This window comes from Phocoena sinus, chromosome 15, assembly GCF_008692025.1.
Source record: "Phocoena sinus isolate mPhoSin1 chromosome 15, mPhoSin1.pri, whole genome shotgun sequence".
Classification (NCBI taxonomy): Eukaryota; Metazoa; Chordata; class Mammalia; order Artiodactyla; family Phocoenidae; genus Phocoena; species Phocoena sinus.
Genome location: NC_045777.1, coordinates 23,803,718 through 23,820,232, shown reverse-complemented (window position 1 = coordinate 23,820,232; position 16,515 = coordinate 23,803,718). Strand labels below are relative to the sequence as shown.

General features: G+C 54.2%; 1 protein-coding gene across 8 annotated transcripts in view; it reads left to right on the top strand.

Moving 5' to 3' along the window:
- The window catches only part of CEP250 (centrosomal protein 250), a 45,889-nt gene extending 29,962 nt beyond the window's left edge, over window positions 1–15,927 (top strand). For 7 of the 8 annotated variants that reach the window (XM_032605154.1, XM_032605155.1, XM_032605152.1 and 4 more), the window contains 12 exons: window positions 456–586; window positions 1,511–1,649; window positions 2,597–2,939; window positions 3,787–3,908; window positions 4,904–5,024; window positions 6,064–6,185; window positions 6,659–9,277; window positions 10,907–11,020; window positions 11,203–11,358; window positions 11,769–11,870; window positions 12,815–12,877; window positions 14,422–15,927. In XM_032605154.1, the coding sequence (XP_032461045.1) occupies window positions 456–586; window positions 1,511–1,649; window positions 2,597–2,939; window positions 3,787–3,908; window positions 4,904–5,024; window positions 6,064–6,185; window positions 6,659–9,277; window positions 10,907–11,020; window positions 11,203–11,358; window positions 11,769–11,870; window positions 12,815–12,877; window positions 14,422–14,685 (4,296 nt within the window). In that variant the 3' untranslated portion in view covers window positions 14,686–15,927. The remainder of the gene's footprint in view (window positions 1–455; window positions 587–1,510; window positions 1,650–2,596; window positions 2,940–3,786; window positions 3,909–4,903; window positions 5,025–6,063; window positions 6,186–6,658; window positions 9,278–10,906; window positions 11,021–11,202; window positions 11,359–11,768; window positions 11,871–12,814; window positions 12,878–14,421) is intronic. The other variant, XM_032605157.1, reaches the window with a different exon arrangement.
- Window positions 15,928–16,515: the final 588 nt, after the last annotated feature.

The window sequence follows — 16,515 nt, the reverse complement described above, 5'->3', positions numbered from 1 at the left end:
TGGGGTAGTTAGTAACCTCTCTCAGTGGGGACCACAGACCTCATATTTTCTTGGCAGCCCCATAGATCCAGCCTCCCCATAGATCCAGTATTTTTATACCAGATTGCTTTTCCTTCTCAAAATCCTATATCAGATGATGGTCGGGTTGTTTACTTTTAAAAAACTACAATCACTTGCTCATCACTTGGCCTTTGGACAGAGTTACATTCAACCAAGGTTTTTATTTGTGCCTGCCTCTATACAGCATATGTGAGGCTGGGGAGACAGGGGACTAGGCTGGATGGTACTGGCAGAGGGAGGTGGATAAGAACAGCATGTAAGGGTTGGCAGGACCTCCAGAGCTTTGAAAATGGGCTGGTGACTCTGGTAAACCTTGAAGGACCCTAAAGCCCTAGGTGAGAAGCATCCTCCCACCAACCTTCCTGCCCTTGGTCCTCATGCCCTTGACTTTCCAGGTGGAGGACATGAAGTCTCAGCTGGTTTCCAAGGAAGACTCCCAGAGGTTGGTGGACCAGGTTCAGGAGAAGCTGAGAGAGGCCCAGGAGTGTTGCCGAATTCAGAAGGAGCTGGAGAGAGAGAAAGCCAGGTAGGCTAGACAGGCCATGGAGCTGGCTTTTGCCTGTCTGGGTCCAGGGGTCACTGTGAGGTTGACAGTTTGCTCAGGGCACCTAACCTCTCACGTCTCCAGCTCTGGGCTGTACAGGTAGCTGTGTGGAGAGGGCATGGTCCTTGTCTCCAAAGCTCATGCTTCATTCATTTAGCAGATATTTAGAGAACACATAGCACGCACCAGACACTATGCCAGGGGTTGGGGATATATTAAGACAATAGAGTCTCTGCCTCAGTAGAATTTCTCGTTTTGTGGGGAAGACGTTAATCAAATAACCCCCAAAGGAAAGTATTGCAGATTATGTTACCTGGAGTCTGAGGAGGGAGAAATCCTTTTGTTGATGAAACTAGAGGCAGGAAGACAAGGTAGGAGACTGGTACAATTGTCCAGATAAGAGAACCAAAGCTGAACCGAGGTAGGGTCGTAGGGAAGGGGAGGAGGGAAGGGGTTTAAGGGGTGTTAGGGGAGTTGGAATCAGTTATTTGTAGTCTTAAAGTGGACTCAGGTGGGATGAGGGGAGGCTGCTGTGATGTGGTCAAGACTTCTAAGGGTGAATGGAGGTGCCATTCAGTGAGCTGGGGAACATAGTAGGGGTGACTGATGGGAGGGGAGGTGCAGAGGGGATGGGAAGAATTGGACATGTTGAATTTGAGGTATTGTATAGATATTTCTGGAATTTTCTAGAGAAGAATAAACTGTGAAGTTGAAATGAAATATAGGCATGAAGGACCTAGGAGCACTCAGTAGGTGCTCAGTATATGGAGGCTTTTATTGTTATACTGGAATCATTATCATCACTGTTTCTATTAACTATTAATGCTGTGTTAGAGCAGTCAGATGAGAAGGTAGTTCTTCATTCCCTGAGAGAATGACCCAGCCCTCTGAACCGTCTCTTTTTAGCCTGACTCTGTCGCTGGCAGAAAAGGAACAGAGACTCCTTGTTTTACAAGAGGCTGACTCTGTTCGACAGCAAGAGCTGAGCTCCTTGCGCCAGGACATGCAGGAGGCCCAGGCAGGGCAGAAAGAGCTCAGCGCCCAGGTATTTCCCACCCCACTAAGAGCCCTCTTCCTTGGTGGAAACCTCCTTCTGGAGTCGGCAGGTGATTGCTCAGTCACGCTGAGACCTCAGCAGCCCTGGCAGGAGGGGGAAGCCAGGACCGGGCTGGGTGGGGCTTGGGAACCTGACCCAGAGTTGAGAACGGACCCTGTGGGGAACCTGATGGCCCAGAACACAGTGCCCAGAGGGGCAGAGCTCACACAGGCCTGGTTCAAGCCCAGCCGCTGCCAAGTGTGCCTGGTCTGCCTGGCAAGACACAGCAGGGGGAACCAGTATTACTCCAGACGGGGTCAGCGGCAGCCTCTTGCTTCCAGGGACTCAGTCTGCTCACAGCAGGACCCCAGACCTTGTGCACAGAGGAAAGATGGGACTGGGAGGAGAATAATGAGGAAGTGAGAGCTAGAAGTAGACTGCGGCAGATGAGGACCCAGGTCTGCCTGTTAGACGATCCTGGGTGTGACTCCCAACTCTACTGCTTCCTGGTTGTGCGAACATCACTTTATTCAACCATAAAACAAGGATGATAATTCTTAATCATTATAGGAATATATAAAGTGTCAGGAACACAGTGAGCATTCAATAAATGGTAGCCATTAGTGTCGTGACTGGTCTTTTTAGGCTCAGTGTCAGTGTTTCAGGCAGATTTCTAATCATAGCAGGGAGCTGGCATAGTTGCCAGGGGGACCAGGGCCAAAGCCCATTTGCATAGCCCAGGCCCATGTGTCAGGAGTCCGTAGGTGGGCATGTAGGTTAAACCTAGGGTTACACTCATTCCGGAGCCCTCCCTTCCTGCTGGAGAGCTGAGCCTACTGAAATCCTCCCAGCCCCAGTCAAGGTTTGCACAGGGATTGAGTGGGGTCAGGCCCGGGAGGGTCTGGGGAGAGGGTATCTGTTCCCTGCTCAGAGTGACCATACTTCCTCTCTGGCAGGTGGAATTACTGAAGCAGGAGGTGAAGGAAAAGGAGGCTGACTTTCTGGCCCAGGAAGCACAGCTGCTGGAGGAGCTAGAGGCAGCTCGAGTAACAGAACAGCAGCTACAAGCTTCCTTGTGGGCCCAGGAAACCAAGGCAGCCCAACTACAGCTGCGACTGCGCAGCACAGAGAGCCACCTGGAGGCCCTGGCAGCGGGACAGCAGCCTGGGCACCAGGCCCAGGTCCAGCTGGCCAGCCTCTGTTCTGTCTTGCAGCAGGCCCTGGGGTCTCCTTATGAGAGGGGGCTTGAGCTGAGTGGTGGAGGAGACTCGGCTTCCTCCCTCTGGGGCCCTGAGCCAGGTGAGGCAGCCACCCAGGAACTCAGTTCTTTGGTCAAAGCCAGGCCTAGCTCCCAGGGGAGAAGGGAAGGGAATGCAGTTCCTTAGGCAATACTCATCAAGGCCAAGGCCACAGACTCTGGGATTAATTCAATCAGAGTTTGAACCCCAGCTCGGCCATTTGCTAGATGTGTGTCCTTGGGCAGGTCACCTCTTCTCTTTGAATTTGATTGTCTCAACTATAAAATGAGGGTGTTAAAAGTACTTACCGGGACTTCCCTGGTGGCGCAGTGGTTGAGAATCCGCCTGCCAATGCAGGGGACACGGGTTCGATCCCTGGTCCAGGAAGATCCCACATGCCATGGAGCAACTAAGCCCATGCACCACACTTACTGAGCCCATATGCCACAACTACTGAAGCCCATGAGCCTAGAGCCCGTGCTCCGCAACAAGAGAAGCCACCGCAATGAGAAGCCCGCACACTGCAACGAAGAGCAGCCCCCTCCATCCGCAACTAGAGAAAGCCCAAGCACAGCAACGAAGACCCAACGCAGCCAAAAATAAATAATTTTTTTTTAGAAGAAGTACTTACCTCTTGGGATTTTTTTAAGGAGTTAATGAGATGACAAATAAAATCGTTCACACAGTTCCTGGCACTTATTAAATGCCTAACAAATGATAGCATTTTCTAATGCACATCACAGTGCCTGGCACGTAGGTATGCAGACAGGGCATGATGAACAAACTGCTGAGAAGGGGTTCTTTGAGGAGAAGGGGGATGGGTGGGAAGGCCAAGGCCAGGTCTGGGAGGTATGGCTGTTTCTTTTCATAGTGCAGCCAGGTCAGGAGGTGTTTCCTCATTTTTTCAGACCAGAATGGAGCTAGGATCCTCTTTAAGAGATGGCCCCTGCAGACGGCTCTCTCAGCTGAGGCGGTAGCGTCTGCCCTCCAGAAGCTTCACCAAGACCTGTGGAAGACGCAGCGGGCCCGGGTATGTGTCTCTGTTCTCCTTCCTCAGGCTCTTCACCTACGCCGAAAAAGACTTGTGAAGCACTTTGACCTGTTTTATTTCTGACGTAAAGTTGGGATGAGTTCCACCTCTATCACTTACTACCCGGCAACTGTGAATAAAGCATTTGGCGTCCTGGGCCTTGGTTTCACTAGTAAAGTAGGGCAAATCGTGCCTGCCTCACAGGGCTGTGAGGAATAAATGAGTGAGGGACTCGAGTGAGCCCTGTAAAACGTGATACTCTGTATAGACCTGTGATACCGTTTTGCATCGTTTTCCTCTCAGCCATGAATTGTTCTTGGTGTCAAGACCTCCAAGAAAAACCTGACAAATTGGGGATCACTGAGATTTGAGGTTGCCATTTATAGGAACATTCTAGACCTAAGACTGAACTAAATGTCCCCCAAATTCCACCTCACAGTGAACCCATCAGTCAGTAAAAATTGAGTGTCACCTATATATATGCCAGCCGCTCTGAGCTAGGGATACAAAAAGGAGAAAGACCTGCTCTCTGCCCTCAAGAAGACTTGTGACAGGGCTGAGCAACCAGACTGCATCCTAAGATAAAGCAGATCTGATAGAAATAATTGGATCAATAACAGATGTACATGATAATAATAGGAGGAAGGGACAATTGGGAGGGTCAGAAGGAGGGAAGCAGTGACCTTTGAGCTAAGCTTTGAAGTAGGAGTTTGGGGAGAGGAGAGGTGATCCCGGGCTAAGACTTCAGCAGGAGTTCTGTTTCAAAGACAGACGAGTCAGAAGGGGAACCCTAGGCTCCAGCCATTTGGAGCAGAGCCTGTCATCCCTTCCAGGAGCCAAATGCATATGAGTTCAGAGGTAAATAACCCAGCAATCTGAGAGTAGGTCCGTGATGGCAGACCCTGACAGGCTGAGGGAAGAGAGGGATCGGGCCCTGAACTGGGGCGGCTTTTTGGAAGATGAGGAACTTGAGTTCCACACCCTTTCTTTCCCAGGATGATCTGAGGGATCAGGCCCGGAAGCTGGAACAGCGTCTCACTGATACAGAGGCTGAGAAGAACCAGATCCACACAGAGTTGCAGGCTCTGCAGAGACAGCTCTCCCAGAACCAGGAAGGTGAGAAGCTTAAGGCAGGGGTGGGTTTGGGGCAGAAGAAAGGAAAGGCAGGAAGCCCAGTGGGGCAGGATCAGGCCTGGGAGCCACTCCTTACTGCTTACCCACAACTGTGAGATTTACCTAGAGGCGTCTCCAAAGGGGCGATGACCCCCGTGAACTATTTTTTGTACTTTGCTTGGCCTTTGAGAGCCGTCCTGGAAGAAGGGATTAGGAGGAACAGATTTGGTGAACTGAGAGAAGTTGCTAGCTAGGCTTCTGTTTTATCTGTGAAGATTTAAAAACTGGCACCCTAAGGTCAGGTCTATAAGAACATTGTAAAATTCTATGTCTTTCATCATTTATCAGTGTTACTTATTTTGTTATCTCCAACTATGTTCTCAAATGATTAACCTTTGACAGCAGAAGGATTATGGGCTTGTTTGGGAGATAGGAAGAGGGGGAAATCTGGGGAGAAGCTACCTGTGCCACAGCCAAGGGATAGGAAGGGTGGTGACTACTAGGAAAGGAAAGGAGAGGGGAGGGTCTTGCAACTCAAGGCTCAACTGTAGAAGGGAAGAAGACAACGTGGGGAGTGGGTCTGGGTCTTAAAAGTATCCCAAACGGCTCCCTGAGAGCCACACACATACAGTTGGGTTCTGGTGCATTTTGCAGAAATGGAGGGTACCCTGCAGAGCAACCCTGGTCTCGAGGAACCTCTGCAAAATCATAGACTTAGGGACTGGAAAGGACCTCCAACATCATCTAGCTCAACCCTGTCTGGAATCCAAAGTTGAGAATCTGTGATCGGGATGGGAAGTGTTGGGATGATTGTCAGGCACTGCTGGAGCTGGGCAGCAGATGCAGACGCGAGTCTGGAAGCAGCAGGGAGCCTAGAGAGACAGGAGCAGCTGGCAGACGGGTGATGCCTCTATGAAACTGGGTGTAATCCTCTCCTTCTTGGCCTTTTCCTCCTTTGATTCTATTCCCCATCTTCCATCTGCCTCTACGTCCCTCCTTTCCTCCAATCATGGTTCTTCCTCCACTACCTGTCTTCCCAAAGAGAAATCCAAGTGGGAAGGAAAACAGAACTCCCTAGAATCTGAGCTGAGGGAGCTGCGTGAAACTGTGACATCCTTCCAGAGTCGCTTACAGCAAGCAGAGCTCCAGGGAATAGAAGCCCAGGTAAGGTGTTTCTGGTTTGGGGGAGGGGTTGCTTCAGGAGTAGTCCCTCAGGGCCCGGGATCGAGCCCATCCTGGCCCATGGTCGTACCCCATCCATATGTAGTGCCCAGCTTCCTTCAGCAGTGTCTCTGTTTCTCTGGCTCTCCCCACATCCCTGAGGGCCATTATTAAGGCCCTAGTGAATCCTCCTTTAATTACTTTTTCTGAATTGAGGTTGAGATTTTTGTCCCTTTCCCTGAAGGACTAGAGTCCGGGATGACTCATTTGCAACAGTTTTTCCCCTCTGAGCACAGCAGAGCCCGGGGTAGGGTAGGGATATTCTTTTACAGTATCAGCCTAAGTGGAACACCCAGTTCCTTTTGCCCAAATCCTTGACAATGCTGGTGCCGCAGAGGAAGGAAAGGAAGGGCCTGTGTTGGAGTGACAGTTTCAGGGAAGTATAGTTTAAGGTGGTTTTGCATCTTGTTTTGCAGAATGAGCGAGAGTTACTGCAGGCAGCCAAGGAGAACCTGACTGCCCAGGTGGAACATCTCCAAGCATCTGTGGCAGAAGCCAGGGCTCAGGCAGGCGCTGCCGGGGTCCTGGAGGAAGACCTGAGAACTGTGCGCTCAGCACTAAAACTGAAAATCGAGGAGGTGGAGAGTGAGCGCGAGCGAGCCCAGGCCCTGCAGGAGCAGGGCAAGTTGAAGGTGGCCCAGGGGAAGGCTTTGCAGGAGAATCTGGCTCGCCTGGCCCAGACCCTGTCTGAAAGAGAAGAGGAGGTGGAGACTCTGCAGGGAAAAATCCAGGCGCTGGAGAAGCAATGGGAAATGCAAAAGGCTGCTTTGGAAGTGCTGTCCCTGGACCTGAAGAAGAGGACCCAAGAGGTGGATCTGCAGCGAGAACGGATCCGGGAGCTGGAGGAGTGTAGGTCTGTTCTAGAGCATCTCCCCGTGGCCGTCCAGGAGCAAGAGCAGAAGCTGACTCTGCAGAGGGAGCAGATCAAGGAGCTTGAGAAGGACCAGGAGGCGCAGAGGAACATCTTGGAGCATCAGCTTCTGGAACTTGAGAAGAAGGCCCAAGTGATTGAGTCCCAGAAAGGACAGATTGAGGACCTGAAGAAGCAGCTGGTTACAATGGAACGCCTGGCCCTGGACCTAGAGGAAAACCATCACAAAGTGGAATGCCAGCAAAAGGCGATCGAGGAGCTGGAGGGCCAGAGGGAAATGCAGAGGGTGGCTCTGACCCACCTTACACTGGACCTGGAGGAGAGGAGCCAGGAGCTGCAGGTGCAGGGCAGCCAGATCCAGGAGCTGGAGAGCCAGAGCACCCTCCTGGCAAGAGAACTCCAGGAGAAGGACCAGGAGGTGACGTCCCAGCAAGACCAGATCAAGGAGCTGCAGAGGCAGAAAGAGCATCTGACTCAGGACCTGGAGAGGAGGGAGCAGGACATGGTGCTGCTGAAGGAAAGGATTCAGGTCCTGGAAGATCAGAGGACCCTGCAGACCAAGATCCTGGAGGAGGACCTGGAGCAGATCAAGCTGTCCTTGAGAGAACGGGACCGGGAGCTGGCCTCTCAGAGGCAGCTGATGCAGGAGCGGGCAGAGGAAGGGAAGGGCCAGAGTAAAGCTCAGCGAGGGAGCCTGGAGCACATGAAGCTGATCCTGCGCGATAAGGAGAAGGAGTTGGAATGCCAGCAGGAGCGTATCCAGGAGCTTCAGGAGCACAAGGACCAGCTGGAGCAGCAGCTCCAGGGCCTACACAGGAAGGTGGGGGAGACCAGCCTACTCCTGACCCAGCGGGAGCAGAAGATAGTGGTCCTGCAGCGGCACCTGCAGGAAGCCAGGGAGCAGGGGGAGCTGAAAGAGCAGGCACTTCAGGGTCGGCTGGACGAGGCTCATAGGGCCCTGGCCCAGGGTGCCCGGGAGCTCGAGGCCCTGCAGCACCAGCAGCAGCAGCAGGCCCAGGGCCAGGAGGAGAGCGTGAAGGAACAGGCGGGCTCGCTGCAGCAAGCTCTGGAGCAGGCCCACGCCACACCACAGGAGTGCCAGGCTGAGCTGGAGGACCACAAGGAACACGCGCAGAGGCTCCAGGAAGAGCTGGCAGTGGAGAGACAGCGGGTCCAGGCCCTGGAGGAGGTGCTGGGTGACCTAAGGGCTGAGTCTCGGGAGCAGGAGAAGGCTCTGCTGGCCCTCCAGCAACAGTGCGCCGCGCAGGCCCAGGAGCGTGAGGTGGAGGCCAGGACCCTGCGGGACAGCTGGCTGCAGGCAGAGGTGATGCTCCAGGAACGGGACCAGGAGCTGGAGGCCCTCCGGGCAGATGGCCAGTCCTCCCAGTGTCGGGAGGAGGCTGCCAGGGTCCAGGCTGAGGCTCTGCAGAAGGCCCTCAGCAAGGCTCAGGCCACCCTGCAGGAGAAAGAGCAGCATCTCCTTGGGCAGGCAGAGCTGAGCCGCAGCCTGGAGGCCAGCACGGCCACCTTGCAGGCTGCCCTGGACTCCTGCCAGGCACAATCCCGGCAGCTGGAGGAGGCCCTGAGGAAGCGGGAAGGTGAGATCGAGGACCAGGACCTCCGACACCAGGAGGCCGTGCGGCAGCTCCAGGAGGCACTTGCCCAGAGGGATGAAGAGCTGAGACACCAGAGGAGGCAGGGACAGCTGCTGGAGAAGCCTCTGGCCCAGCGGGGCCTAGAGGATGTGACCCAAGAGAAGCAGGAGCCAAGGCACGAGAGAGAAGAGGAAGAGACGAGGGGCCTTCGTGAGAGCCTAAGGCAGCTACGGTGGACTCTAGCCCAAAAGGAAGAGGAGATCCTGGAGCTGAGGGAGGCCCGGCCAAGGAAGGATCTGGAGGACTCGCCCCCCAGCCACAGAGCCTCCCCAGGGGAGGAGCTGTCTTCCACACTTGATTCCTCAGCGCCCACGCTGCAGCGGGAGCTGGAGCGACTACAGGTGGCCCTGAGGCAGACGGAGGCCAGGGAGATCGAGTGGAGGGAGAAGGCCCAGGACCTGGCACTGTCCCTGGCCCAGAGCAAGGCCAGCGTCAGCAGTCTGCAGGAGGTAGCCCTGTTCCTGCAAGCCTCTGTCCGGGAGCGGGACTCAGAACAGCAGAGGCTGCAGGTGAGTCACCCCGTGGGTGGGAAAGGCTGGGGCAGAGCCCGGTCTGCCTGGGCTCTGGGGCTGCCTGCACCTCAGGGTGTGAGAAGGCTGAGGTCACGAGCACCTCAACAGAGTGGAATCCAGGTTACTGTGCTAGTGCGGTGGGGGAAGATGTGGCATCCACAGTCCCTGCCCTCCTAGAGCTGATGGTCTAGTGGAAAAGCAGTTATAATGCAGTGCCTAATTAGGGTTGGTGCCTGACACGTGAAGTTTCGTGTGCTCTGAGCATACCGGAGGGACCACCCCACCTTTCCTGGTAGAAGTGGTGTTTAAGATTAGATCTGAAGGGACCAGTAAGGAAAGAGCCAAGCACAGGTTGGGGGAGGGAGAGGAAGGAGGAGGAAAGAGAGCGTGGAGTATCTGTGAGGGAGTTCAGGCTGCCAGGGACAGAGAAGAGGCTCTGGCAAGAGAAGAGAGGACAGCAGGGGGCCATCATTTAGGGCTTGTCAGCATGTTAAGGACCTGGGTGACCAGTGCGAAGTGGATGAAGGGTTTGGGGCAGGGGAGTGACACGATCGGGTATATAGTTCAGAAAGATGGCTCAGGCTGCCGGGGGAGCAACTGTAGACCTGGGAAGACTGACCAGGAGAGAAGTAGGAATGGTTATTATCTTCATTTTATAGTTGAGGAACGGCAGTTAAGAGAGGTTAAGTAACCTGTCCAAGGTCATCCAGCTAGTAAAGGGCAGAACTAGGGTTAGACCTAAGCAGGCTGGCCTCGTACTACTAAGCTCCTTCTCTCTCCCAGACAGCCTCCACCCACACGTGTACCTTCCGTTCCTCTTCTCTGTCTGTCCTCTTGACCTTTACCATTTATGAACCCTAGGGTGCCTAGAAAATATCTAGCACTAGTCTTCTCATTTATCTAAAGGGGTTTAATCCCAGAGGCTTAATCTAAACTTCACGTGGTCTTTGTGTGTGTGTGTGTGTGTGTGTGTGTGTGTGTGTGTGTGTGTGTGGCCGCGCCTCCCGGCATGTGGGATCTTAGTTCCCTGACCAGGGATCAAACCCACGCCCCCTGCATTGGGAGTGCGGAGTCTTAACCACTGGACCACCAGGGAAGTCCTCATTGTGGTCATTTTACAAACGAGGTAATTGGGGTTTGGAAAGAGCCCATAACTTTACCCAAGTCATATAGCCAATACGTGGTGACACAATACCCGGTTTTATGTGATTCCTGAGTCCGTGCTCTTTCCACAACACCTAGTGCTCCCAATTGTCACTTAGCTTAGGGGAGATCTAAAACGGGAGTTCCCTGGTGGCCTAGTGGTTAGGGTCTCACTGCCGTGGCCCTGGTTCAATCCCTGGTCGGGGAACTAAGATCCCACAAGCCATGCGGTACGGCCAAAAAAATAAAAATAAAAATAAAATAAATAAATAAAATGCGACAGGTTTTAGTCCTAGTCCACCATGTATCCTTGGGAAGATCCCTCTCTGCTCCTTAGTTTTATCCACCTGTAAAATGAAAATTATCCACTAGAATAGCTCAGAGATGCCAGGAAAAGTAAGATTATAACCTGATGAGAAAATTGTTGAGGACGGAGGGTGGAGCGGGTCTTCATATGAGGCCATAATGGTGTGACTCACCCAGGATGAGTTGGAGCTCAGCAGACAAGCTCTGGAGAAGGAGCGACTCCACAACCCAGGCCTGACCAGCCGAGCAGAACGGGGGCCCAGAGGAGACCCCGGCGCCCAGCTGGGAGAGGTGAGCTGGGGGCCTGGTGGGAACAGATGGCCCAGGAGGGAGCGCCTGTCCAGGGGCTTGTCCCCTTCCCCTGGGAATTGGGTCCCTGAAGCCCAGACCTGCCAGGCTAGTCCTTTGCCCTCTATCTGTTCCTCACCTGTCTGAGGGGCTGCCCGGCTGAGACTGACAGGTCTCTCCTTCAGGTCTCGGGGGCGAAGACTGAGCCGAGTCCTGAGGTGGAGGAGAAGCAGCTCTGGGAGCAGAGGCTTGAACACCTGCAGCGAGCGGTGGCGCGGCTGGAGGTTGACCGAAGCCGACTGCAGCACCACAATGCCCAGCTGCGGGCCACCCTGGAGCAGGTGGGTGACTCCCGTCCTCAGCTCCCTCCCCGGTCTGCTGGGCATGCAGCCCCCAGAGCAGGGGTTAGTAAACTATAGCCCAGGGGCCAAATTCGGCCCACTGCCCGTTTCTGAAAATAAAGCTGTTTGGAGACACAGATCGAATGGCCCACAGTGCCTAAAATACTACAGAAAAGGTTTGCTGGCCCTACTTGAAAGGCTGAGGAGGCCAGCCCCACCTCCTCTGCCGCAGCAGCACTTTGCACTCAGGGCTGCCCCAGCAAGCGCTCTCCTCAGCCCAGTTCAGCTTCCCATGGCTGCTGGCCCCTTATACGTGCCCCACCCTCACACCGGCCTCCTCTCAAAAAAGGCGGCTCCGCTCCAGACCCAGAGCCAAGCCAAGCCCTAACTTCTCACTCGCATCTTGGCAGGTGGAGCGCGAGCGGAGGAAACTGAAGAGGGATTCCCTGCGAGCATCGCGGGCGGGCGTCCTGGAGAGCGGTGAAGCCACGGCACCGTCACCCACCCAGCAGGTTTGTCTATTTCATTGACTGCAGCCTCAGGAGAGCCCAAGCCCAGCCACTAGAAACAGCCCTCTGCAGTGCGTATCCCAGGCTCCCCTTGCAAGGGGAGGAGCCACTCCAGCCAGTCCGTAGGGCCCCTCCTGACCGGGCTCTGCCCCACCCAGCACTGTCCCTGACCCAGGAAGGAGGCCCAACATCAGTGGGCGGGGCTGGAGTCAGCCCTGCTTTCTGAGGAACCCAGCCTTCACTGATACGCAGTCCACCTGCCCCCCAGACCAGTGCTTCAGGCTCCCAGGAGCAGGCCTCATGGGGCTTCTGGTCTCTCCCTGCATGTAGGTGTTGGGTGGTACTTGCCGGACCTGGATGTTCCTAGGAGCTTGATAGCAGCTTCGTGGACCTCTTAGACTTCCTTGCCCTTTGCAATACTGAATTTACAAGATATGGGTCCAGGGTATTTCCTGGGGCCAGAAGGATCTGGGGGAAGACACCACAAACCAGCACTCTTTTAGTTGAGTTATGTCAGTAGACAGCCTTGGGGCCTGGCAGGTAGGGACTGTTTCTGGTGTCTGAGCACCTCCTAACCCTCCATCCCCCTTCCTTTAAGGAAAGCTTCCCAAGGGACAGACCCCTTGTCTTACTTCCCCTCTGCATCCTTAGCTCACGGACCAGGGCTAGCACAAAGCAGGTGTGTGCTGAACTTTAAATGAAGAGGTACCTCAAAGAAGCCAGTCCCATACAAGCCTTTGGGATATTTGGCCTCAGGTCTCCATTGCGTTGGTTTGGGCCCTCTGGGGCTTCTCCTTGCCCCAGGGCCATGGTGCCCCAGAGAGTTCAATCTGAGTTCAGGCACTTCTGGCCCATAGCCCTTGCCCTGGTCCCCAGGATTGTGAGGAGGCCTGCACAAACTCCAGTGGAAAGCCTGTTCCAACAGGAATGGCATTTGTCTTCCACAGGATGGAAGAGGAGGACAGAAGGGCTCCTCAGATGCCAGGCACGTGGCTGAACTGCAGAAAGAGGTACGTTCTGGAAGGATCCATCTTCTAAGCCCCTTTTCCCTCCCTTGCACTCAGGCAGCAAGGCTTTGGTGTCTGCTATGTGCTTGGCCCTTTGTGCACCTCCAGCAGGGAGAGGGGAAATAGTTCCTGCCTAGAGAACTTCAGCCCTTGTGGGAGGCAACAGAGCCCCGTCTCAACTCCACCTCCCACACTGAGTGGACTTAACCTCCCATGTGCTTAGGGTGGGACTGGCGAAGAAAGCACACTCCAGGCCCCAGACCTCCTACTTAGGAAAGAAAAGGGAAAGGCAGAGGAGCAGATGAAGGTTCTAAGAGGACAGACTAAAGCAAGCAGAAACATCCTGGCCTCCTCTGCCCTCACATGCACCCAGCACACCAGGCAGAGTTGCCTGGCACCAGCGCCAGGATCCATACCCTAGAGCTCAGGTCAAGCTCAGGGGAACTGTATAAAGTGCCTTCTTGCCTCTTAGGCCTCCCCTAAAGGTTCACCCTGTCTTTCAAGGCCCAGGAGTAATTAGAACTGTGGAGTTTTGATTTCTGAGCCTGTTTCAGAAATCAGTAGTCACTACTGGCAGGCCCTGACTATACAGCTAGACCTAAGCTATTACTTTTTTTTTTTTTTTTGCGGTACGCGGGCCTCTCACTGTTGTGGCCTCTCCCATTGTGGAGCACAGGCTCCGGACACACAGGCTCAGCGGCCATGGCTCACGGGCCCAGCCGCTCCGTGGCACGTGGGATCTTCCCGGACCGGGGCATGAACTCGTGTCCCCTGCATCGGCAGGGGGACTTTCAACCACTGCGCCACCAGGGAAACCCTAAGCTATTACTTTGAATTCTCTTAAACTCACACAAAGCAATCGCTGAGACAGGGCCCAGACTAGGGGGAGGCAAGACAGGCCTCACTGTTGACCTGGAGCTCCTCCTTAAATTTTGCACCCTAGGAGCATCTGTTGCCCTACCCTAGTCCTGGATGTGCCCTGACCTCCCAAAAACTTCACCTCCTGGGGCCCTCAGTATACTCATCTTGAGAAATGGATCAATCAGTGATTCTCAACCCTGGCTGCACGTTAGAACCACCTGGGGAGCTTTGAAAAAAATACTGATGCTCAGGCCTCACACCTGCCTAATTAAGTCAGAAAATTTCTTAAAACCTTCCAAAAGGGGCACGATGGAGCTTTCTGCAGGGATTAAAGCATTCTGTATCTTGATTGAGATAGTGGTTATATATGGGTATGTATGTTATGAAATTGGTCAAAATGTACTTAAAATCTGGGCATTTTATTACATGTAAACATGTGAATAGTCTGGTTGGTTTTTTTAAGCTCTCTCTCTGAGTCTCCTGTGCAGCCAGGGTTGACAATCACTGGATTCTCTGATTGCCAGCAGCCCTTCCCCCAAATGCTGTAAAGCCTCATCCTGAGATTCGTGGGTGAGGTGTTCATTCAAACGCTGGTCTGACAGGAGCCACAGGAGCCGAGCAAGAAGGGTTGGGGCAGCTTCGAGGCCCTCCACTGCTCTCACCCTCTTGGTTTTCCTGCCCCCCAGGTGGCCCTGCTGCGAGCCCAGCTGGCCCTGGAGCGGAAGCAGAAGCAGGACTACATCGCCCGCTCAGTGCAGACGAGCCGTGAGCTGGCGGGCCTGCACCACAGCCTCTCTCACTCCCTCCTCGCCGTGGCCCAGGCCCCAGAGGCCACTGTCCTGGAGGCCGAGACCCGAAAGCTGGATGAGTCCCTGACTCAAAGCCTGACATCCCCTGGGCCGGTCCTGCTGTGCCCCAGCCCCAGCGCTGCTCAAGGCGCCTCCAGGTAGCAGCTGCAGCAAGGGCAGGACACGGGCCAGCCTGGGAGCACACAGACAGACAGAAGGCCATAGAGCGGGTCGTGGCCCCTCCACACAGCTGCTGTTTGCCAAAGAAAATTATGACTCTGTTACCCAGCCTGGGAGCCCCAGGTCAGCCGGCATTCCCCGGAAGAGGGAGGGAAAGCTGCAAGGCTGGGGGAAGGCCCTGACTCACATGGGAATGAGGCACATCACACTTGCTGCCGGCCTGCAGTCACCCAGAGAGCGCCTTTCCCTGGCCAAGGGGCGTCTGCTGCCTCCCACCTAGAGCTCATCATCCAGCACTTCACCCTCTCGGACACCTCCCCCTCCAGCAATAAACCCTGGGTCTTTGCATTTGCTCTCTGCTGCTGTCTCTACTGTGTAGCTGGGCAACAGCCGTACATCAAGGGCATCTATTAAGGAAGAATTCACTGAAGGTTCCTGTCAGGTGGCATGCATTTGTCATCTACCTGCATTCTGATAGAGAAGGGCTACAGAAGATACACAAGACAAAGCCCCTGCCCACAGGAAGCTTGAGCCCAATTGACAATAACAGGCAGATGAGTCGGAGACAGTTGTGTGTGCTGCCTAGAAGTGCTGTAGAAATTCCAGGGGCTGAGGCAGGAAGGTATGAACTGGCCCTTGGTGGCTGGAGAGGAGTTGGGAGGGTTGCTAAGCATACTGGTGAGAAGACTGGTCGGCCTTAGCAGGGTGTGTTTGCGCTGAGGGATGAGTCATGAAGGAGAGGAGGGAGGGCCTTGGGATCTAGATTTGAACTCATGGATAGTGATGAACCATCATACGTTCTTGACTTAAAACATGTTCTGGGGACTTCAAAAACACTGAGCTGGCTTTTGGCTAAAGTCAGCCTCTTGAGTTCAAAAGTTCTATCTGGCTTCATTCCCCTTCCGCGCTGGGTGAAAGGCCTCGGGGTGTCCCTTTCTGGGCATATCAGCTGCAACCGACTGTGGCCCCCTGTAGTCCAGCCATAGGTCAAGCCAGGAAAGAGGATGGAGTGTGGCAGGACTTGTCACTTATGGCCTGGCCCTGGTTTAGGCAGTGTACAGGCTTAAGACCTATTGTTGGCAACTTCCTCAAAGCCTAAGAGAGAACAGTTTTCTTTAAAGAAGCAGGCATGGGACTTCCCTGGAGGTCCAGTGGGTAAGACTCTGCAGTCCCAATGCTGGGGGCCCAGGTTCGATCCCTGGTCGGGGAACTAGATCCCACATGCATGCCACAACTAAGAAGTCTGCTGCAACTATAAGCCCACATGCTGCAACTAAAAAAAAAAAAAACATCCCGCATGCCGCAACTAAGACCCGGGGCAGCCTAAATTAATTAATTAATTTAAATATATATATATATATATATATATATATATATATAGGGCTTCCCTGGTGGTGCAGTGCAGAAGAATCTGCCTGCCGATGCAGGGGACACGGGTTCCATCCCTGGTCAGGGAAGATCCCACGTGCCGCGGAGCAGCTAAGCCTGTGTGCCACAACTACTGAGCCTGTGCCCTAGAGCCCGTGAGCCACAACTACTGAAGCCTGCGTGCCTAGAGCCCATGCTCCGCAACAAGAGAAGCCACCACAATGAGAAGCCCGTGTACCACAACTAGACAAAGCCCACGTGCAACAACGAAGACCCAACACAGCCAAAAAATAAATAAAAAATAATGATAATAAAAATTTTTTAGGGGCTTCCCTGGTGGCGCAGTGGTTGAGAGTCCACCTGCCGATGCAGGGGACGCGGGTTCGTGCCCCGGTCCGGGAGGATCCCACATGCTGCGGAGCGGCTGGGCCCGTGAGCCATGGC